The following is a 23225-nucleotide window of genomic DNA, read 5'->3' as shown; positions in this document are numbered from 1 at the left end:
ACTAGCTTCACTATATCTAGTGGGTCAATTTCAAGGTGAAGGTTAAAGCTAGGTTTCAGAGACATTGCAAGCTTTGAACAGATGTCAGCTAATGAAACTTTTCACTAACTGTTCACTCTCGGTGACAAAAACGTTCAACTATTAAGTTTACAGGCTGCTGTCAAATTGACATCTTTGCAGTATACACCTCTAAGAAACAACAGTAAAAACCATGAGAAAAATCAATCTACACTAAGATAAACTCACAAAACCCTGGGGTCAGTAATGTTCAACCCCAAATTCCTCTTCAAGGGGACGCCAAACTTCCTGTATCAAGTACATACAACATTTACAAAACTACTGTAATTAAGTTTCTCAACTGTGGAGCTACTGTGAAAGGTGTGAACAAAGAAAGCATGATGGTACTTACCTCAGAGCTAACTTTCAGTTCTGGGACACTGTGAACCATTGATACAGTTGCTGTGGATAATGGCACGCTCTGTTTTCCATTCTTGCTTCGTATCCTAATCACACAGGGAAAAGAAACATCACACGAGAAAATAATAGTTTAGTGAAATGTTAAACAGACTAAAATCTGTAGCCTCAAACTAATCACCACCAAAAAAATGATTAAAAAGAGCTATTTTAACTAACATGCTTTTTCAAATTCTTCCTAATGCAAGTTACTAGACAAAATGGATTGAGATCAAAGAAGCTCACCAGAAAAAACTGTGCAAAAAGTCACTGTACAAAGTTATAGTTAAACACAATTGTTTCTTAACACATGTTTTCACTAAGATGAAACACAGCTATGTACTGATTTGCATCAAAAAACAAGCTATAAACTAGGGAAAACTACCAAACCACTCAAATTTAAAACTACTCCGTTTCTCTCTCTTTTTTTTTTTTTTTTGCAATCACTCAGCATGCAATTATCTACTTGTTTTCCAAACCAGAATATGAAAAATATAAGCAAAGGATAGGCAAAGTTACTCTCTGCACACAGACTGACTTACAGGTGACTGCTGCTTCAAAAATACCATTGGAAAAAAATGTGTGCATATACAGATATCAACACAGAATAGGTGCCACCCTTGTGTGCTTACATGTATGTGAGAAAGAGTATGTGTAACTGCATACACAAGTACAAAATTGCTTGAAAATGCAGAAAATAACCCTGTATAGGATCCCTTTCACTAGCTTACATCAATCAATTTATTGTGAATTCTGACATCTAATTGCTCAACAATATTCAAAAAACCTGCCATACAAATTTTGACTTGGGTGACACACGCACATCTTTTAATTCTCTCATGTACCAGTCCCATCAAGGACAAGATCTGGTATCAGATCTACAAGAGTTAAACCAGATTTCACTTTGTGACAAGCAAACTGCTCAAGATCAACTGTACTGAACTGAGCTGAGGCAGACACAACCACAGAGAGGTATCTTTCCCTGTACCATAGTGAATGGCAGCATTGATGTCTAGTACAAAAAAAAAATACAAAAGTATTTATTTGGTCTGAAGTCTGTACATTTTAGCATCTTACAGCCTTTGCCTCAGAGTTCAGAAAAATTAATCTTTAATCCTAAATGGCATTTTAAATGAGCCTTTAAAAATTACTGACTGTTTTCAGACCATTAGTTGTATGACTACTAAGAACACTGTACTGGCTTTTCTCCAAGCAAGAAAAGCATCAATGCTTTTGAATTGTCTTCTGATGTAGGCTCAGCAGTCATAACACAGTATTTCAGATAAGCCATAAGTCATTTCATGTAAAATGAAGACACAGACATAAGACATAGTAAGAAGTATTAAGTGAATAAAACTTAATTTGCGGGATACCTTGAATTTGTCTGGATTTATTATATGAAACAATAACAGTAGAGCAATATTTAGATGTGACTGTATTCAAACCTCAAATCAAGTATTCATTCAGGACAGACAAAGCCCTATTCATGATTATCCTAACTTTGCTAGGTTTGCCAAATACTACTTGTTTACAAAATATTAATATTTAACTCTAAATAAAAAGTTATATCCAAACATTAATCAGGCTTTTTCTTCCACTCTCAATATTCAGTTTACTTGCACTGGCTTGTGGGATAATGTTCACAAAATAATTCTTAACAATGAGCATGAATTAAAATGAAACCTAAGTATTTCCAGCCAAATGAAATGAGTACGTAACATTAATTTATAAAATCCAAGAAACTATACAGCTTGTTTTGGAACAGCTGTTGAATTAGTAATTTGCTATGCATAAGAAACATACTCTTTTCGAAGCAATGAGACACAGCAAAGGAGAAATACAATCATCTTTTGAATTTGCTTTCTTTTTTTGCCTAAGGCTTAAATTCCTTTAGTTCCACAGCATAATATTTCACAAAAAATTGAAAACAGTTAAGAAGCCTTAAATTGAAAGCACTGGAGACAAGCTAGCTCCCATTCAGACACAGTACAAATGAAGCAAGGTCATATGAATGAGACTGCTATTACCTCTCAGCTATTTGCACCTGCACAGATAAAGCTCTCAGGTTTACTAAGCAAGCCACTCTTGACACACCATACAACTCTCAGTCTCTGGTGAGTACATGGGAAAAGTGTGCTGAAAATTTACCTTTCGACACATGCTCCTTAGATTTCCTACCTAAGTTACCCTACATTACCTCAATGAAAAAAAAGCATGCACAGTTCTTAAATCCTAAATGACCCTAAATCCTAAATGTAGACCTCAGAGCAGCCGTCTCTTTACAATCTTTAGCAACCTGAAGGTTCCTGGAGAGGAACTATTTACAAGGATGTGTAGAAACGGAACAAGGGGGAATGGCTTTAAACAAAAAAGGGTACGTTTCATTAGCTGTAAGAATGAAACTGTTCTCTGTGAGGGTGATGAGGCACAGGAACAGCTTGCCCAGAGAAGCTGTGGATGGTCCCATCCCTGTTTAAGGCCAGGCTGGATGGGACCCTGAGCAACTTTGTTGAGTGGAAGGTATCCCTCCTCACGGCAAGGGGGTTGGAACTAGATGACCTCCAAGTCCCTTCCAGCCCAGAATATTTTATGACTCTATTAGATGAGAAAAGGAAGAGCTTGAATTCCTAATCAGAAGCAAGGAGTAGTTGGAAAAAAAAGCTGACAATACTTACTGAGTTAAATCCTGGCCACATTCTGCACACAAGCCTTTCATAACAACAGGATGGCTGCAACCTTCCAGTCTCACCAAGACAGTCCTGAAAAAGACATAGGCATTCCATTTATAGAAGGCAGATTACAGACATGTAGATTAGTAACCCACAGATGGAATTAATTCAAGGAATAAATTCTGGTTATGACTTGAGTGTCATAACCTTAAGATATATGCTTCTGCCACAACATGGCAAAAAAGACTATCATCTATATTTTCAAATTATTAATTTTCACAACTTTAGAAGTCACTGAATCATATACTAAGGTGAGTTTCTAACCATGGTTCAGCAAGGAAGTTCAATGAGAACAAGCATTGTTTGTCCAGAAACAATTTACATTCACTGACATACAACTCCCCATTAATACCCTACTGAGCTACCCAGTAATGAAAACCAAACGCAGAAACTTCGACACCAGCGAACAGCTCAGGCTCTTTTAAAATCACTGAGTCCAGCCATTAACCTAACACAGCCAAGCCCACCACTAAACCATGTCCCTAAGCACCACATCTGCATGCCTTAAACTAATCCAGGAATGGTGTCTTGACCCCTTCCCGGGACAGCCCATTCCACTGCTTGACAACCCTTCCTGTGAAGAAATTTCTCCTCATATCCAGTATAAACTACTCCTAGCATAACTTGAGGTAATTTCCTCTCCTCCTATTGCTTGATACTTGGAAGAAGCAACTCCCATCTGGCTACAGCCTCCTTTCAGGCAGTTGCAGACAGTGATAAGGTCCTCCTTTGAACCTATTTTTCTCCAGACTAAACACGCCCAGCTCCCTCAGCTGCTCCTCATCAGACATGTGCTCTAGATTCTTTACCAGCTTCACTGCCCTTCTCTGGACATGCTCCAGGACTTCAATGTCCCTTCTGTACTGAGAAGTCCAAAATTTAACCCAGAATTTGAGATGTAGCCTCACCAGTGCCAAACAAGTTCTATAACAATTTAATCTTATTATTTTCATGGCAGACATATATTGCTTCAATCTTGTCATAAAAATATTTTAATTTCTGATCCTTAAGCCTTGACTCATCACATCTTAAAATAAAGACATAGGAACTGATATTTCATTCTTTCTTTTAAACAATGGCTAAACCAAACCAGAAATTAGAGCTGGAAACAGAGAAGTGTGACATTCACTACTACAAACTCTTTAGAGGACAAACTCTATTTTCAGTTGAATAGTCCAACTAAAGTAGTTCTCAACCAGTTATCAAAATTCCGGGTCTTGAAAATATCATTATTTATTTTCCCTTAAACACTTAACAGTCACTATAAGAGATTTGTTTCCTTCATTACAGATGGAGAAACTGATCTTTCAGACTTCCTATTTTTAAAAAATTCTAAAAACTAGATAGCAGTAGTTCAGCTACTACAAAATTTCACCTACTCTGCGATAATGAGCTACAGCATCCCCATAATATTTAAAAAAAATAATTTAAAGGTAAAGCAGCTAAAAAAAACCCCAACCAAAAAGCAAAAAAAGCAAACAAAATCTGAGCTCTTTCATAAACTGAATGTAGTGTTTGAAGTGTGGCTTCAAACCTACACTGCAATAAGCAGACTGCAATATGAAGGAAACTGTTTTGCATGCCCAAATCTCTCATTCATATATCTATCTGACTACTAAGCATTTGGGATTTTTCAGCAGAAATTCACTTCCTAAATAATACCTGCAACTGCTCACTTGCAGCATGTCCCTTGGTCTTCAACAACCAGAAGAATGATGACTCTTCTAAAAAAACTGCAGTTCATGCCCCCAGTGAGGATTATTTTACTTTTTGAGAGCAAGAACTAGATTTAGGTCAGGTTTATTTCAAAAGAAGTCTTCACAAACCATCATAGTAACAGCATTCCCATTTACAAACATGCAGATCTGTGCCCTTCTCACTTGCGGCCATTTTCTGCTTGGAAATTACACTTCCTCTTCCTATGTAGGCATCTTAGATCTCCTTTTTTTTTAAAACATGGTATGTATTTCACAGAAAACAAATTGCAAGAAAACAAAGCCAAGACTCTTGGCTTTTTAAAAGAACCGCACAAGACAAAGTATTTTAGTGGCCCTTCACTAGTGGCAATTCACTGTGTGATCATTTCACAGATTTCACAGAATTCTGGCCTCCTCTCATCCCCATATGTTTGCATTATTTCATTTGACTCTTCTCCCCACTCCCTTTGACAATATCTCTATCTTTTTGTCTTTTACTTTGATTCACTGCTAAGCTCCTTTTTAGGCTACCAATGCACACTAATGGCCATGTCAGAATTTTTCATTCTCACCATGTGTTCAGTGTATGAATCAGAAATACAGACACTCCTAAAAGACCAAAAAACATATACAAGGTACAGAAACATGCTTAAGAGATTACAGTGCCTGAATTTATACCCCAAATGAACTGGTTTTCAATAGTTCAGAAGAAAAAAAGCCTTTCAGTGCCAGCTTACAAGCCACAATATCTCTAGACATTCTCTACTTCACAGTGAAGGTAACCTCACACTCCAGGTATGCAACAGGAGAAGCTGGCACACTCCTGCACCGAGATGTGATTCCAAATTGGACATGCAAGAGCAATGATTTTTATATGAAAATTAGAGTCCTAAGTTACTCATTGATACTGTTTCTAAACAGCACCTCTGTACCTTATCTCATACCAAGCATGACCACTAAATAGCAGTTTTGCTCCTGCAAAATCTAAACATAACCGGAACTCCTGGCCACACTGACGTGTGCTAGAGATAAAACAAAAAGCACATGATACAAAGTCCTCTGTCACATTGCTCTCTGTGATGCTTAACCCAAATGACACAGGAAGAACTCCAGAGCCCTGATAAACTTCTGAGCAACATACAACCAAAGGGTCAAGTTTCAATTACAACCGTCAGGATCTTAGGCAGATTTCTCTCAAGGAAAAGCCCAACACTACCTAGTGCTGCAGAGGGAAAGCCTGAACTCTGCTAAGGCCTAGGCATATTTAAATTTTAGCACATGTGTTTTAATTAATAAAAAGGAACAAACACTGACCTCAAGTAGAATGACTTTTTAAAATTTCACACCTGGAAGCTCTCCTTTTACTGTTCAAGTGAGGGATTTTCAAAATGTAATAGCCAAGATCAAAGCCAATTATCAGACAAAAGTGAGCTGAATCAAAGTGTGCATGTCTAGTTTTAAATGGCTGCATACACCAAACACAGGTTCAGGTTTCTGCCTTTCTCTTCTCTGGGTTGTAAGTGAAACCCACTTAGAAGAACAGAGCCTTTCCTTATTTCATTACTACAAAGATAAAACAGATTTCTCCTCCCACCCCCACCTCCTCCAAATAAGAGGAACTAGGGCACACTTTACTGCTGGCAACATTAACAGCATCTTCATCTTCTTCAGGATACACACAATGATAAGCAGAGCTAATTGGCTACTTCAACAACGGCATTCCAGGGAAACCACCACAAAAGATGCAAAATCTTTTTCTAGTTTTACAAACTGTCCCAACTGTGCAGATGAGCTGGGTGAAGTAAGAACCACTGCACTGTGACAAGCAAACACTTTTTTCTGAGCAACCATGGAGGTGGCACATCATTCCAATACCTGGTCTGATAGCTAAATGACTGCAACAGAACCATGAACTACCCACGTGGTGTCCTTAGTACAATGAAACTTGAACTAGAAAATGAGGAAACCCACTCTGGGCTCTTACTCACACTCCTTCCAGATGTACTTGCAAACAACACAAATTAGGTGCGCCATTAAGGTAAAATTTTACTTTTTGTGGCCACAATCATGAAAAGGAACAGATATTTACTAACAGCCTCAGGATGCAACTGATCATAAGCTCATCACTGTTCTCCCAATACTTACACACACCCTATTTCTAAAACCAAGTCTTTTAATAATATCTGCCTTAAGTGGGCAGCATGGTAAATAAAAAAAAAAAGGGGGAAAGCTTTTATGAAATCCAACATGAAGGTTTTGCTTTTATTAACAAAGGAAGTCAATACCTGTGCTAATCCTAAATCCCGGTCATTACTGTTGACTCCAAATGGAAGAACTTTGTATCAAGCGTAACTATGGTTCATGGTAATTGATTTACACTGGAAAGCCAAAGCAGAGTTCTTCTATTTGTGCTACACCTCAGTTGTAGCAACCAGTTCACTGGATCAAGAGAACCCACTGCAAACAAAAAGCATTCCCCTAAACATTTTATTATTGCTTAAATTTTTTTTCATTGGTAGGTCATTTTTTTCAGCATGATCTAACACTTCCAGCAGCAAGTGCAGGAGTTAGAGAAGAACAGAAATAAGAACTTCTTGAGATTTTTTTTCCATAATAAGTTTACTATCTGTATCAGGAGGAGCTGGCCAGCTGCCGCACACGAGTACAATTGCCACGAGATGTCTTCATAGTTGTCTTCAGTAAAGCTCTGCATCTTAAGGATACTCAGCGTAACACAGGAATAGAGAGGTTGGTTCCCTCTGTTACTCAGAACAAGTCTAACCTGACTGTACATTAACCATTGCCTTCTATTACAGCTTGGCTTCACTTCCAGAGGTAACAGCTCCAATGCCATGCTGCCAGAGAAAGGCGATGGCCCACTTTCTTTACTCCCCACCCTTGGGTTTCCTCTGAAAGTGCCTCCCCCCCACCCCCCAGCACTGCCAGAAAAGATTATTTCAGTACCCTGCAAGGTAGAACTCACCAATCCTAACAAAGTTTTCTGCTGGTTTTAGAGTCAAGCAGCTGGTAAAACCAGTCCAGCAAGGGTGACCGATCAAAGCTGCAAATGTTTCACAAACAAGGCTAAGGCTGGGGAAAGACAAGACACAGTTCGAACAACTCACATTTCCTCTCCACAGTAACCAGGCCACTTTGTTAGCATTTATCTTGCCTATCTGTAAAGACTAGCTTGGACAACTCCAAGTCATGGAAACATAAGTTTTATTTATTATCTTAAAGTCTGCTTCAAGGTACTACGCACTGGCATTGAAAATACAGTGCACATTTACAAGATGAAGGTACTGCCCTGCACTGACTCGTATCTCACGCGTGTGCTGGCAGCCAAGTAATTGCTGGGTTTCCTCAGGTCTGTTTGGTATAAAGAGAGACCTCAAATGCCACAAGAAACACACAGACCAAGTTGTGACCGTGATCCCTTAAAGCTGCTGACCTCAAACTGATGCCATATGCCCTTCCACTTCACATTAGAAGATATCCAAGAGTACTAGTGGAGCAAAAGGAGATGATGGTGTGCAAGTGAACAGAAGTCACTGCCCTGGTTTGCCAGAACGCTCAAGGGGATCTTAATGGCAAATTGTCAAGGGGTAAAAATACCAAATAAACACATCTTCAGATCAATGATCATTAATACCAACCATTACTGAATCAGCCAACTATCTAGAACAAACATGAGCATAAAATTCTTTAGTTGTCAGATGAGGTTACAATCAACTTAAAGCCTGCTTCTACAGTTTCATTAGTCAGATTTCTGAAACACTGACATTTTTGTTTGTGATACCAGAACAGTATTTTGTTCTGGTATAAGCAAATGTGTGTATCTGCAGCATTTAGAACCCCTACTAAGGGCCCTTACAACCAATTTATATCAAACTACAGACTTTGTTACATAGGACTCCAGTTTTATAGCAAGGATATTTCCAAAGCCTGAAACACCTTAGTCTCACCATGTAAGAGTATTTAACAACTGGATTTATATATTTAACTCTCGTTAATATCAGTGAGGAAGCAGAGAGAGTCCTTGAACAATTGACTAAAAATACCAAGGATTCACAAATACACACGGCCCTTGTTGCTCCAGGCAACACATGGCCTACAGCCTCTCCAAGTTGATGGAGGAAACATCCACTAAAGCAGCCAATTGACTTACACTCAGGGACAGTAAACACACAGAGCTGCATTTCAAACATGCATGAATCCCAAACGCCTCACCCAAGCAAGTCAGGCCTTTTGATAAAATCCCCCAAAACCTGAACAAAACCCCCAAACCCTAGCCTAGATAACTAAGTAACAAGTGCTGTGAGCAGTAGCTCACAGAAAGCACAGTTCACACTTGGAAGGCATCATCTCAGTTCTCCTAAGTTAATGGGGAAATGAGTAGTCTTGACTTGATTTTTGCTCTGTTAAATACAGACTATTCTCAACTAGGAGTTAATGTGTTGGTAAATTTTTTCTTCTCCTTTTCAGGCAAAATACCTATTCAGGTAGGGACTAAGGTCATAAATGCCAAGAGAAACATGGGCCCGGAGCTTCTGGGTTTTATTTATAAGCCAAAGAATATCTTAAGCTTGAAGTAAATATACTTCCATGATTTGCAAGGCTTTAAGTATTTCCATTTACTTCTGGAGAAGAGTTTGCATCACAAGCAAGGAGCTCTTTCACCCTCTATGCAGACATCTGTGAAGAGCTGCTTACAAGTTTCAAAAAGCCACTCCTAAGAGTTAACTATGTATAATCTTTATGTAAGGTCTAATAAATCTTTCAAATATTATTTAAAATGTTCTAAATAAAAAACAGATCGTAAATCAGAAGTATTATTACTTATGAGAATTCAAGACTAATTTTTTTTAAAGGGAGAAGGTAAAAATACAGTTCACAATGCTTTTACACAGAACCCCTTCAAAATAATGAAGTTCACACAGAATTAATTCAGAAGTAGAAAGATGCAAGCCTGTAACTCTGTAACTTCTATCTCCAGCAATAAGCACTTCGAAATATCACAGAAGAAAACAGGCTGTCATATCTCAGTAATTCATTTAAGCAATAAACACTTCTGCAGCCCACTCCCCCCATTACTGTTGTCAAATGCCGACATGACCTTTATGAATTTGCTTTTCTATTGCCACTTCTCTCTGACTGCAGTATTAGTCATGCAGCAGTTCTCAAATACCTGCTGCAAAACTCCAACTGGGAGTTGAGGAACATCCATCTGACAGCAGGATCAATCCAAATCTATGTGATGAACCCTGGCACTCTAAGTGGCACTTATTCAAAAATTTGAACTGAGTAGTGCCTATATAGCCTTCTAACTGGCAGAACAACAAAGAACTTAAACCTGCAGTTTTCTCAAACCACACTTAAACATTCACATCAGTTACTAAAGAATGATACTTGCAGATGAACTGCTGCAAATCCAGACAGCAGTCTTGGACTAATTCCACAGCTGGCTAATTTTTGGGGTTTTTTTTCAGGCATACAACTCTCTCTCAGATAAAGGCACAATTTTCCCTTATCTCAGACCAACTTACCACTGCATTCCTCCTACGCCCAGCCAAGATCACCTGCAATTACCAGAACAAATCTGGTTTGCCTCCTGCACCTGCAGGTTCACATCTAGACAAACAGCAACACATGAACACCAACACAGCCTGGCCACCAAAGCAGAGAAAGGTGACAGAGTTTCAAACACAAACACACACAGAGCTGACATTAAAGCTATAAACATGGGCTTTACTTCTTCCTGTGCAAAGAAATCTGTGATGACCCTGTGATCTCTCCCCCTCTGCCTTAGAAAGCTGCATCGATTAACAGAATATTACACCTTCTCCAAACATTTTATCACTCTTCCCACTAAAACCACACACTTAGGCAATCACATCCCTTTGCCTGTTACTTCCAAACAGCAAATAAAATAGGAAGAGGCTTACTGCAGGATGCACAATCCTCAAGTCTAACAGCTTCCTCCCTTCCTTTCCTTTAATAGATACTGTGGCAAACTGAGCTGGACGCTACATCCTGCATGCTCTCCTCTGGGACTTGCTGTTAAACCAGATGAACACAGTTACATAGGAAAAATTAACAACTTTTAATACCCTTAAGAGCAATTATGAACCAAACTGTCCGAAGTTACACCACAGTGTTCAAATGAGGAGCAGAAGCTCCACATTTGACAACAACCATACGACAACAGCATTGTGTAAGCTCAGAAACCCAACACACTCTGAAAGCAGAGGACAACAGCTTAGAAAGCTGCTCAGCTTATAAAAGGTAAGTGTGATAAATAGCTGTAAAGTTGATGAAGTTCTCTTCTTGAGCAATGCCTTCCTTGGTTAGGGCCACTTGTCCCCCCTCGCCCTTCTGCGAATGAGAATCCACAGCACTCACTCCACTACGCTTGGACCAAGACCATTTGCCTTTCACACCTTTTCAAATACTGCAAAGTCTTAGATGCCATTTTCAAACTAGGAAGCAAACACATAAGCATTATTCAATTCTACTGTATCAAAATCACTGCCTTATGCTACACTGTTTCTTAGAACAGTTGCAGAAAGCCATTTGGTTTTTTTTCTAAAAGATATTAGTGCAATAGTGACCTGGCAATATCCCAACTCTTGTCTTAAAAAAGGAAGCATTTCCTTTAACACAGCAACACTGTGATAAGGAAAACCAGGGGAGCCTTTCAACCTTCCAAAGCCTTTTAAAGACCAGCAGTCTCTCCTGCTGGTGACAGTTCTATCCTTCCCCTATTTCCAATTCCATAGGTCTAACTTCGGCATAACCAAACTTAGATAAAATGTATAATCAAGATCCTTAAACTGTAACCTGTAATGCATTACTTGCTCTCCAGGAAGTCATTTCATGCTCCCCTATTTGCTTTAAAAGGCAACTACTGCCAATTCAGCTATAGCAGAAGACTTTAAGTTAACCTTTGATTTTTTAACTACACAAAATAGATTACCATAAGTGACAACTTACAATGAATTGTCTATTATCATTTTTCAAAAGAGGTTCCCAAAATTAATGGCTGGCAGCCCTTTACTCAACCTTGAGGCTAATATGTCAAGACAAACTTTCAAGCTAAAGTCTAGTTGCTCTCTTCCTTCCTCAAACTTTTCCAACCCTTCCCAGGACAAACATGTATGTATTGAGCAACATAAAAATTAAAGGTCTCATTGCAGTCCCCCTGTGAGAATTTCTATCCATAGACGTTTTCCAACACCCTACTCAATGCAAGCTGAAGGCAATCAAGTTTGAGCATCCCTTCCAGCCAACTCTCATATTAGGATGAAGCAACCAGGAAACCATGGTGTAAGAAAGCCACACTGCGAAAAACTGCATACACAAGGCTGCTACAACCACACTACTGGTAAATTCCAAGCCTGATGCCTGTTTCCAACCAAACCTGACTGAGCAGCTTGATCCTCTTAGATAAAGAAGCTCCTACAAGTTTTGTGAAACAAGGCCATGTAAAGAAAAGGAACTTCATTCTCTACCGTTCAGTACAATGAACTATCCTGCGAGCTTCTACCTTGTTAGGTGCCTAGGAATAGGCAAAAGAGAAGGCAATGAAAGACAAAAGTCCTCATTTAGAATTTGCATCACTATCTATCACTATCACATTTTCACTATCTAGTTCAACCAAACACCAGAGAGATAGCCTTCTTTTAATGTTTCTTGGTATCACAGTACATGACAGAAAGGAGAAGGGGGAAATTTAAAAAAAAAAAAAGACACAGAAGTCAGAAGGATGCATGCTGAAACTTACTATAAAAATAATGGGATGAATTCAGGCATAAAAAGTAATTAGACAAGAGATACAATAAGTTAGGATTGTTAAGTATTACTCAACAATCCTCAATGTTTGGCACTGAGGGGTTTTTTACACTCATAGCTTCATTAAATATTTGCCAGGATATTATGAAAACATTTGTGCCTAACAAACAGCAAGGTGCTTTTTCCTGTAGTTTGTTAAAAGTGTCATCACTTCAAAATAAACTGCAATTCATTAGCATTTTTTCCCCTTTGGAAGACTAAGATACATGATACTGGGGTCTGGCCTTAAGTGGACAGTAAACCAGGCCCTGAGCCTACGTGACATTAGATAACCAAAAGAAGATATTACTTAAAAAATATATAATCGAGCTTCTGGCACAAAAAAACCCAAAAAACCAACCAGCAATGACACAAAAATCTAGAGTTTTAGAGAACAAGTCCCCACCTCTTTCCTTCTGTCTTCTCCAAAACCAAAAAGTTTTGCTTTGCTAGGATCCAGACAGTTTAAACAAGATTTTTATTACAACACAAATATACTCTGTAGAAGAATGTGAATTTTTGCTAATAAATTATGTGGTAGGACACAAAGATACCCAGATTAAATATACAGGTAATAAATATTTCAGAAGACTCTTCTAATGTGACCCAAACAAGACACTCGCAATAGTCTGTCCCATCAGTAGGGCAATCATTTTATATTAGAAACGCTTATGCAAATATTTGCATAAAGCATTAATACTGACCAAACCCAGAATCCTGCCATACTTGTAGCACCTTCAGAATGATTAACCCTGATGGCTAACTGGCACTAATAATACACAGAGCAGTGCAGGATTTTTGGCGTTTTATTTGTTGCTCCTGCTACCCATCAAAATTTTGCTTCATTAACATCAAAGGCCTTTCATTAACTGCTTCCTGTACTCCCTGTTATTTACAGTCCTAAAAGGTTAGACACCTTTCTCTCTCAAGTTCCAGTCTGACATGTGGTGCAAGCCTACCTCTGCCAGAATAAACAAAAGTTACCTACTGCCTGCATGCCTTGGGCTCTTCCCTGGGAAAAGTTTGCACCCCTGTTAATGTTAAAAAGTGGGTAATAACACTACAAAAAATTAAGTGCTGTAAATGTGCAAAATTATGTTCATGCAGCAAAAGATTCCATCTCATGCTTGATATGAAAGAAAAATAATCAAAAGTTAGAAATGTGTCTTCTTAATTGGGAGAGATTTCTGCTAAACGATGTCTTTAATTCCAGAAATATTATGACCTGACAAAGAAGAAAATTTAACCACTCATATTGTTTATCCTCAAACAAAAAGGTCTGATCAACTTATGTTCTCATGAAAAGGAAAAATATTTTGAATAGAAACAGTACTTCTACTGTTTTAGGAACAGTGCTTTAGGGTCTGACAAATACTTGCAAGTACCTTTGGTTCAAAGAGAATTCAGTGCTAAATCAGCCAAGTTCATTTTTCTAAAGGCAGCATGGCACCTACCATTCTGGATAGTTTGGATTACAAAAAGGGCATCTTCTGCAGATGATGAATAAATTTCAGCTGTTATTTACTTTAATCACACCTGTGTTCTAATAATGCAAAATCTTAACACATATTGAAATATTGTTAGTGAAATATTATTTCAAAGCCACAAAATGGGAAGCCTCAGGCAAGAGATTAAATGTTTGCAAAAACAAAATTTTAAGTGACCAAAGAAATGCAGTGATGCCTTCAATTGCTGAACAGTTCTGCTATCCTTAGGTCATGCTTATTCTACCTCTTCACTTGTGCTTCGCCCTTGCCCTCACCCAGAAAATACCACAGCAACAAGCAACAGAGGAACCTGACTGAAAAGTCAGAATTCCAGAAGCGTAATGCCTAGCAATGGTCAATATCAACTACAATCTTTCAGTTGTGGAAGATACAAATATTCCAGAAGCCAAGAACAATGGTAAGAAAGAACAACGTTTATTTTCTAATTGTCTCAAAGCAAGGAATTGCTAATTATAATCAAGTGACTCATGACTAGACAAATCCAGTACGAACAACATATAAAAACTGGTGCATTCCAGTCCATGAAGTTAACATTGAGCAAAGCTAAAACTAAAATGCTGCTAGATCAGCAGCAGACCTAGACTACTTTAAATCGATTATACTTTTCGCTTATAATATTTTTAGTTTGGTTTTCCTTCCAAGTGCTTAGCTTGGAAAAAACAGATAAAGTTATCTCCCTTTCTATTCAGTGCTAGCAACATGAATTTCATCATGCATATGGCATTTTAAAATCTCAGTCTGTACTTTTAAGATCTTTTTTAGTCTGACTTAGCATTTACAGTACCTTTGTTCCACATCAGGTATTAAAGATTGCATCTGCTGCAGCATGGGCAATAGCAGAATGCTGATGCAGTTCAAAAGGAAAGCCACTGTCTTATCTCAGAAAGAGATATCTCTATAGCAAGAAAGACACAGCTTGCACCTCTTCAGAAGCACATTATATGACTGACTGATATAAAAATGCATCAGACTGTTTTTGTCTTGAACCTTTCAGAGCACCCCCATACACAGATGTTTTGCATATACTAGTGAAATTTAAATCAAGAAAGTTTAGGCCTGGCTACTCCCTAAAAATCAAGAGAACAGCAATCAAAGTAAATAGCTTGCTCTCATAAAACGGAAGTAGCAGATTGTTTAACTAGTTTCCTACTGAGAAAGAATAAATCTGCCTAAAAAATAGGGTAGCAGGCTATTCGCCCAATTCAACCTAGAAATCTGAGCACCCCACCATCAGGCATTTAAGAATTTAAATGTCAACGAACATCCAGCCTTATCAAGACAAACCCATTGCTAAACTATGGGGAAAAAAAAAAGTGGTTTTTAGCCCCTTGCTCTTCTGAAAGATAAAATCTTGGGTGTATTTGTGAAGACTCATACATTAAAACATCGACAGTATTAAAAACATTTAGACTGCCAATATTATGTGCAAAGTACTTAATAATTTTAAAATGCCTTGCCGCTCTGTTACTTTCCATTAAAATTCCTTCTATGGAGCACAAAACGATCTGTCTGCTCCCCGAGTTTAGCACCAATCTAACTAAGCCAAACTAAGAAGAGTATATTAGGCGAAGAGGCAGTAGGCAGAGTCGGATGCACAGGAAGTTGCACCTGAACACGGGGAACAACTTCTTTATTGCGCTGGTGACTGTACACCAGAAGGGGCTTCCCAGACTGTAGAGCCTCCCTCACTGCAGACCCATCCCAGAACCATCTGGATGCAATCCCGTTCAAGATGCCGTGGGGAGACCCTGCATGAGCAGTGAGATTGGACCAGACAACCCACTGTGGTCCCTTTCAACCTAACTCGTTCTGTGATTTTGCGATTTCCAAGTAGTGCTTCCAGTAAGCGCAGCGTTTAGAGAACCCCGACACAGCAGGAGGGACGCACCGCTGTCTGAGACAGAGCTCACAGCGAAGGGCTCAGCTCTGAAACACAGGCGTGGAGCACGATCCCTCGGCACCTCCCCGGCCGCTTCCCCCTCCTCCTCCTCGCACGGCAGCTTCCCTGCGCACAGCCGCGGAGGAAGGGCCTTTGTGAGCAGGGCCGGGCCCGGCCCCTCGGAAGAAGCGCGAAAGCCGCGTCCCGCCACGGCCGCCCGCCCGCCCGCCCCGTCCCGCACTTACCCGGGCGCGATCACCTGGCCGGGCCGCGCGCAGAGCTCGCGCACCACGCCGGGCCGCTCCGCGCGCAGCCTGCGCTCGGGGCCGCCGCGCTGCAGGCGGGCGGAGGCGCCGCTGGCGGCGGGCGGCAGCGGGGCGGCGGCGGGGCCGGCGGGGCGCGGGGCGGGCGGCGGCTGCAGCGGGGCGCAGAGCGCCAGCACCGACCCGATCTGCACCGCCGCCCCCACCGACACCTTCCACTCCAGCAGACGCAGCGGCCGCGGGCCGGGAGCGCGGATCTCCGCCACCGACGCCGGGCCGTCCGCGCCGGACCCGCCGCCCCGCTCCGGCCGCTCCTCCATCGCCCCGGCCGGGGGCGGAGGGTGACTCGGGGGTGCCCGGCAGCGGGGCCGGACCTGGCGCTGCCGCCGCCGGGGGGGTTCGGGACGCTCCGACAGTCACCGGTGGCGCCGACGGCGGCGGGGTCACGGCGGCTCCGCGCAGGCGCCGCACCGCGCGTCCGGCCGCGCTTAAAGGCACAGGCGCGGGCGGCCCGGCCCGCGGGGCGGTGCGGGGAGGAACTACCGCTCCCGGCAGCCCCCGCGCCCCGCCCGCCCGCCCCGAGCAGCGTCACAGAACCGGAACTGGGGAATATCCCGAGCTCGGACCCGGGGATCGTGGGGTGCGACTCGTGGCCCTGCACAGAACACCCCTAGAATCAAATCATGTGCCGGAGAGCGTTGTCCGAGCCTTTCTTGAACTCTTTCGGGCCTGGCGATTTCCCTGGGGAGCCTGTTGCAGTGCTCAGCCGTCCTCTGGGTGAAGACCCTTTTATTTTCCTATTATCCGACTGTCTTTGTTCAGCCCCAGCCAGCAGCCACTTCCTACGCAGCCACTTTCTCACTGTCCTACCAGCAGAACTGGGGAGAGGCTTGGAAGGGTGAAAGCTGGAAAACTGATGGGTTAAAATGAAGACAGTTTAATAGGAAAAGCAAAAGAAAAGCAGGAATTGATTCAGTGCTTCCCATGGGCAGGCAGGTGTTCAGCCATCCCCAGCAGAGCAGGGCCCCATCACATGTAACAAGCTGGGAATACAAACACCATCACTCCAAATGTCCCCCCTTCCTCATTCCTCCCTCCACTTTATTTACTGACCATGATGTCGTGTGGTCTGGAATATCCCTCTGGTCAGCTGGGGTCACTTCACCTGTCCTGGCTGGGTCTCCTCCCAAGCACCCCCGCATTCCTTGCCAGCATGGCAGTATGGAAAACAGAAAAGGCCTTGGCTCTGTGCAAGTCCTGCTCAGCAATAACAAAAACATCTCTAAATTATCAAACCTGTGCTCAGCACAAATCTAAAACACAGTTGCATTCCAGCCACTGTGAATGAAGTCAACTCTACCCTAGTAAAATCCAGAGCACCAATCTAAACCTGCCCTGACACAGCTTCAGGCCATTCCCTTGTGTCCTGTCACTGGTCACCACAGAGAGGAGATCATTGCCTGCCCCTCCTTTTCGTGTTGTGAGGAAGATATGGACTGAGTCCCCGCTCTGTCTCCTCTAGGCTGAACAGACCAAGTGACCTCAGCTGCTCCTCATACAGCTTCCCCTCAAGATCCTTCACCATCCTTGTGGACTTCCTTTGGACACTCTATAAGAGCTTTATATGCTTTTTATACTGTGGTGCCCAAAACTGCACGCAGCACCCGAGGTGAGGCTGCACCTTTGCAGAACACATTTGGACAGCCACCTCACTGCTCCGTGCTGGTGCTGCCCAAGGGCTGGACCCTGAGGAGCCTGTGGAAGCTCTGCAGCACTCTCCATGTCTCCCCCAGGTCGGAGGACAGGTGGAAGAGGAATGCTCCCTTGCCTGGCAGAGCACTGGCCCTGTGGCACTGGCCCAACACCGCAGAACACTGGCAGGGCAGGGAGGAGGAACAGGGATGTCCAGCAGAGAGGAACTTGGATGTGGGCATATCCATGGAGGAGCCTGGACATGGACAGGGCCCAGCAGAGGCACAGCCTAACAAGGCCAGCAGGGCTGGCTGGAGCTGAGTTCAGAGACATCCCTAAGGGCGTGTGTTCTCCACCAAAAGATGCCATGGACATGCTTCCCACCCATGGCAGCCACATGGCAGGGTACTTTCATCTCTTCAGCCGCACGCCAAGGATGGAGGCCTTGTGCCATGTGCCAAACCTTGCGCAGCCTGCTATGGAGCAGTGAGATGCTCTGAGCTTCCATGGGTATGCTCAACTACCTCAGCATCTCTAGTTCTTGTTTAGCAAGTGCACCAAATCTTTTTATCTCGTTGGTGTTTCCTGAATTAACGTCTTGACCTAAGAGCTCAGAGCAGCAGATATCAGGGGCTTCCACAAGAAGTCTTTTCCAGAGAGTGACTGGCTTGCTAGTGGATAGGATTTTGGTAGGGATGTTGAGGAATATGTAGTGCCCATAGCTCAGTATGCAGGTGCAGTGTGAGCTGCAGGTGGAGCACTGAAGGGGCAGGAACCTGAACCTGAGCCCAAGGCAAGAGGCCATGACCTCTCAACCCTTTGCATAACAAAGGGCCTGGGGACCTGTGGTGCACCCAGGGCAACCCAGAGACCCAGGACGAGCTGGTGACTCCAGACTTTTCCATACTTGAACTTCGAGGGTATAAAAAACCAGGGTTTCCTTTGTCGCTCCTTAGAGGCACCCACCTCAAGCTGTTATTTTGATATTGCATCATGATTAAATAATTATAAGGATCAGGATGTCTGAGATTCTGCTAAAGGAAACCTGGGGTTGAGCCCATAAGGAAACCCGGCCTGACTGGGAGTATGGGGCATGTAGCTGCCAAAGGGGCCTTGGTCCCAGATTAGATGATGCCAGAGTGGCTCCTGGATAGTCAGACAGGGAAGTTTCCTTAGTGGGAAACTGTCATTATGCAGTCTACAGGCAGTCTCCAAACAGTAGATACTCCTAAGTTTTCCCCTCTTAACATTAGTTAAGAGAGACCTTAAAACAAGACCAGTGTGGACTGGTTGGGAACTGGACCTGCAAGACATTGCTGTGAACATCATTATGAGCTTGGGTTGTGAGGCAGCCACCATCACCAACAACGAGAGACTGGGAAATTTTGGAGTGAAAGTTGCTGTGCCTTGTACACAGACACAATGCCATACTGTTTTGTGTATCATTCTTAATGTTCTTTTCGTGCTGTCCTACACATGTGGTAAAGCTACTTCATAAAAGGTGAGTACTTTTTGCATAGTATTCCATTCATAATCTGAAATAAATAAAATCTGAAAATCTGAAATGAAAATAAAAATAATCCACACTGAAGCAATATGCCCTTGTCCTCTTGCACATGAAAAGTGAACTTTGAACCTCCAGTGAGCTCTGATAAGGCCACCTCCAAACTCTACCAGGAAGTGCTGACTTGCAGCATTTCTCCTCAACTCTCACCTTAGTGTTTTTAGCTCACACCCAGCCTTCTTTCTGTTCTAGAGTGGATTGATACTGTTTTGCTCAGGGAGAGCAGGCTGATGACTGCCTTGAGAGTGCAAAGGAAAAAAGATAGCTCCGAGGACCAGGAGAATTCTTCAGTAATTCCACTATTAAAACTTTTTAGACTTCCCAATCTAGCAAAATTCAGTTCCATCAAGACTGGTAGTCGTAATAGTCAAGGAGAGGATGAAATAATAGCTGAGGTGGGAAGGGACCTTTGGAGATCATCTAGTCCTAGCTTCCCATCTCAAAGCAGGTGCAACTAGCAGGTTGCTCAGGGTCACATCCAGTTGGATTTTGACTGTCTCCAAGGATGGAGACTCTACAGCCTCTCTGAGCAACCTGTGCCAGTGAATAACCAACCATACAGTGAAAAAAGCTTTTTCTTGTGTTTAAGTGGAATTTTGTGTGCTTCAGTTCATGCCAGTTGCCTCTTGTCATTTTACAAGGCACCACTGACAAAAGTCTGTCTTTGTTTTCTGTATCAACCCTCCCCCATCTCTATCAAATGCTTATACATATTGGTAAGATCCCTCTGGAGCCTTCTGTTCTCCAGGCTGAACTCTCCCAGCTCTCTCAGCCTCTTCTCATGTGACAGATGCTCCAACCATTTTAGTGGCATTATGCCCCTTTGCTGCACTTGTTCCAGTGTGTCCATGCCTCTCTTGCACTGGACCCAGCACACCCAGTGGGGGGTCAGTGTAGGGCAAGGATCACCTTCCTTAAACCTATTGGCAGTGCTCTTCCTGGTGCAGCGTGGAATGCTGTTGTCTTCTTTGCTGCAAAGTTTACCTTTCCTGGTTTAAGGGGAGCTTGGTGTCCATCAGGGTCCTCAGGGCCTTCACTGCAGAACTGCTTTCCAGACACTTGGCCTCCAGCCAGTCCAGCTGCCTGGGGTTGTTCCTCCCCACAGGCAGGACGTGGCATTTCCTTTTCTTGAATTTCATGAGGTTCCTCTCTGCCCATTTCTCCGGGGTGTCAAAGTTCCTCTGGATGGCAGCACAGCCATTTAGCCTGTCACCCACTCCTCCCACCTTGGTATGACCTGCAGACTTGCTGAATGTGCACTCTGCACCGTGGTCAGGGTCATTAATGATATTAAACAGTATTGTTCCTGGTATGGCAAAGCACCAGTGAGTGGGAAACTAGTGACAGGACACTCCCAGCACAGCATGAAGCACCGGGGACAAGCTTGGTATTCATATTCGTATTCATATTCATAGGCATCTTTGTTTTTCAGATTGGTTTTTTTTCCCATTTCTGCCCTAGAGAATAACCTCTTTAGGAAAACCAGGAAAGACGGTCAATTTTATCCAGATTCACTAAGTGTAATCTTGCCTTGTTTTTGAAGGTTAGCTCAGGTAAACAAACTTTGTTGGTACTGAACGTCCCATTATTGTATGTGGAGAAGATAGTCTTGGCAGCAGAGCAGAACCATGGCACAAAAATGGTCTGGCTTTCTGTGCCCTACACATATCTCAAACTGATGGTTACTCTGTTTTCCTTTTACCAGCTAATCCCCCTCACTCAAAGACACACATTTAAGGTCATGCAGCTTTAACACCTGTTGTTTCCTTGAAAGCTGACCTACCACACAGCTTCTATATGTTCCAATCTCATATCTATCTTACCAGGCCTCCTTGGAGGGGTAAGGATACACAATATTTGATCCCTCACTGGTGGGTTTGATGGAGTGACTGAATTCTGACACTTCAAGTCAGGGATGAAGTGAGAAGAGCTCACCTCCCCTTAGCAATTCTGATATGTTAACTCTTATCTCTGGAACAAACTAAAGGTGTACTGCAGCTTCTGCAGTACTGCTGACCTCAGGAAGCCTCTGCAGCCCCTCCTTCCACAGTAACTGTTTTGTGATTTTCTCTGCACCTGTAATTGTGCAGATGAACAGCTCAGATGGGAGAATAACAACAGAAATCTACATAATAATTATTATAGTTTCTTGTTATATTGATTGCCCTGAGACAAAAGTTTACAAAATATTTACACCAATCAATCCTAGGTAGGTGCAGGGGAAAATCCCTGAGATGGTGTGTGATGAGAGCATTAGGGGAAGAATCTGTAATTCTATGGAGCTAGTAGAATCCTAAGGAGCGCACTGTGTTAGGATGCTTGACTTCACGTCTGGTTTACCAGATGGCTTCCATCAAGAGGCAGATGTTTTTCCCAGTCTTCCCCTCAAAAAGGACATCAGAATTTAACCACCCCTTTGTATTTGAATACCTAGCATGAATAAAAGCATATGGTGTAGGTATCAGCTTCACAGAACTGTTGGGTGAAAGCACTGGGGTGGTAGATACAGCCCTGTGGCAAAGCACTTCTTGAAAATGATTGATTTTAAAAAATACATACATTGTAAAAATACAGCTGACTTCTAAGAAGATAAACAAGATAATCTGCAGTGTAGTTACTTAAGGTTGAAACATGCTTAGCTAAGACTTCTTTTAAAATAAAAGATGTTACCCTGCTTTAAGTGCTGTAAATTTAATGAAAATTCAAAATATATTATATAATGCCTCTTAAAGATGACTTGGCTGAGTGTTTTCCTGTTCAGACTGATGACTGATGCTGTAAGCCTGTCACAGCATACTTAATCCTCACTAATACCTCTTCCATAGTAATTCTTGGGAGTGTGTAGAGTACAAGGTGGTTAACTTCCCAAAATCTCCAAGTGGCTTAGAGACATCTGCAAATGGGGGAGAGCCACAAGGCTGTCGCTCCATACCTCAGTGCTCCCGGGAGAGCTGTGGGGTGGTTTGCAGACAGGCCCTGACAGCAGCTCACCAGTTGCCCACGGACCCTGCTCCAGCCTGGAGCCCAGGTGTGCAGCTGGGGCTCAGGGTGTCTGGGCAAAGTCACTCTCAGCTTCCCCTGTGGCTGGGGATCTGAATGGACCAGCTGCCCTGGTGCTAGACAGCCCCATTGCCAATTACATGATGTAATGTTATTATGGGAGCTGTTGCTGAACTACTCAGAAGTGATGCAGAAGTTGTTCAGGAGTCACAGATTGGCCATTCCCTATGGCAGGGAGTTTATAGCTGTTTATATATAATTCCTCAGTACAAGAAGTCTGCAAGGCGGTATCACTTTTAAATATTATGAAAAAATACGGAGGCATTCAAAAGGTCTCACAGCTCTTCTGTGCCTTGATACCTTATTGTATCCACTGTGATAACCGGTGACAGATTCCAGCTGGGGAAGCTAAATAACCTCATCCTGTGTTTTGAGCAATTCCAGTAGGAAGGGAAGCTTTACCCTCCTCAAAAGCTGGCAGGGAAGGGAAGCTTGGCAGCTTGTGCTGTATGTGAGCACCCTGTGTGAAAGAGGTTTGGGTAGTTTCCATTGTGGCAATCCTTTCCTGACTAGAGATTCTTGAATTCTTAGCCAAGGACCTTCTGCCAGG

General features: G+C 42.5%; 1 protein-coding gene across 1 annotated transcript in view; it reads right to left on the bottom strand.

Moving 5' to 3' along the window:
- Nucleotides 1-16780, bottom strand: part of CTDP1 (CTD phosphatase subunit 1) — a 95916-nt gene extending 79136 nt beyond the window's left edge. Inside the window, exons 1-3 of the mRNA XM_084207947.1 lie at nucleotides 16342-16780; nucleotides 3129-3212; nucleotides 410-503 (exon numbers count right to left, since the gene is read on the bottom strand). Coding sequence (XP_084064073.1) covers nucleotides 410-503; nucleotides 3129-3212; nucleotides 16342-16679 — 516 coding nt within the window. The 5' untranslated portion in view covers nucleotides 16680-16780. The remainder of the gene's footprint in view (nucleotides 1-409; nucleotides 504-3128; nucleotides 3213-16341) is intronic.
- Between the last annotated feature and the right edge of the window lie 6445 nt (nucleotides 16781-23225).

This window comes from Fringilla coelebs (genome assembly GCF_963513975.1).
Source record: "Fringilla coelebs genome assembly, chromosome: 1".
In the NCBI taxonomy this organism is placed as follows: domain Eukaryota; kingdom Metazoa; phylum Chordata; class Aves; order Passeriformes; family Fringillidae; genus Fringilla; species Fringilla coelebs.
Note: the sequence above shows the minus strand (reverse complement) of the source record. Positions and strands in the feature narration are given on the sequence as shown.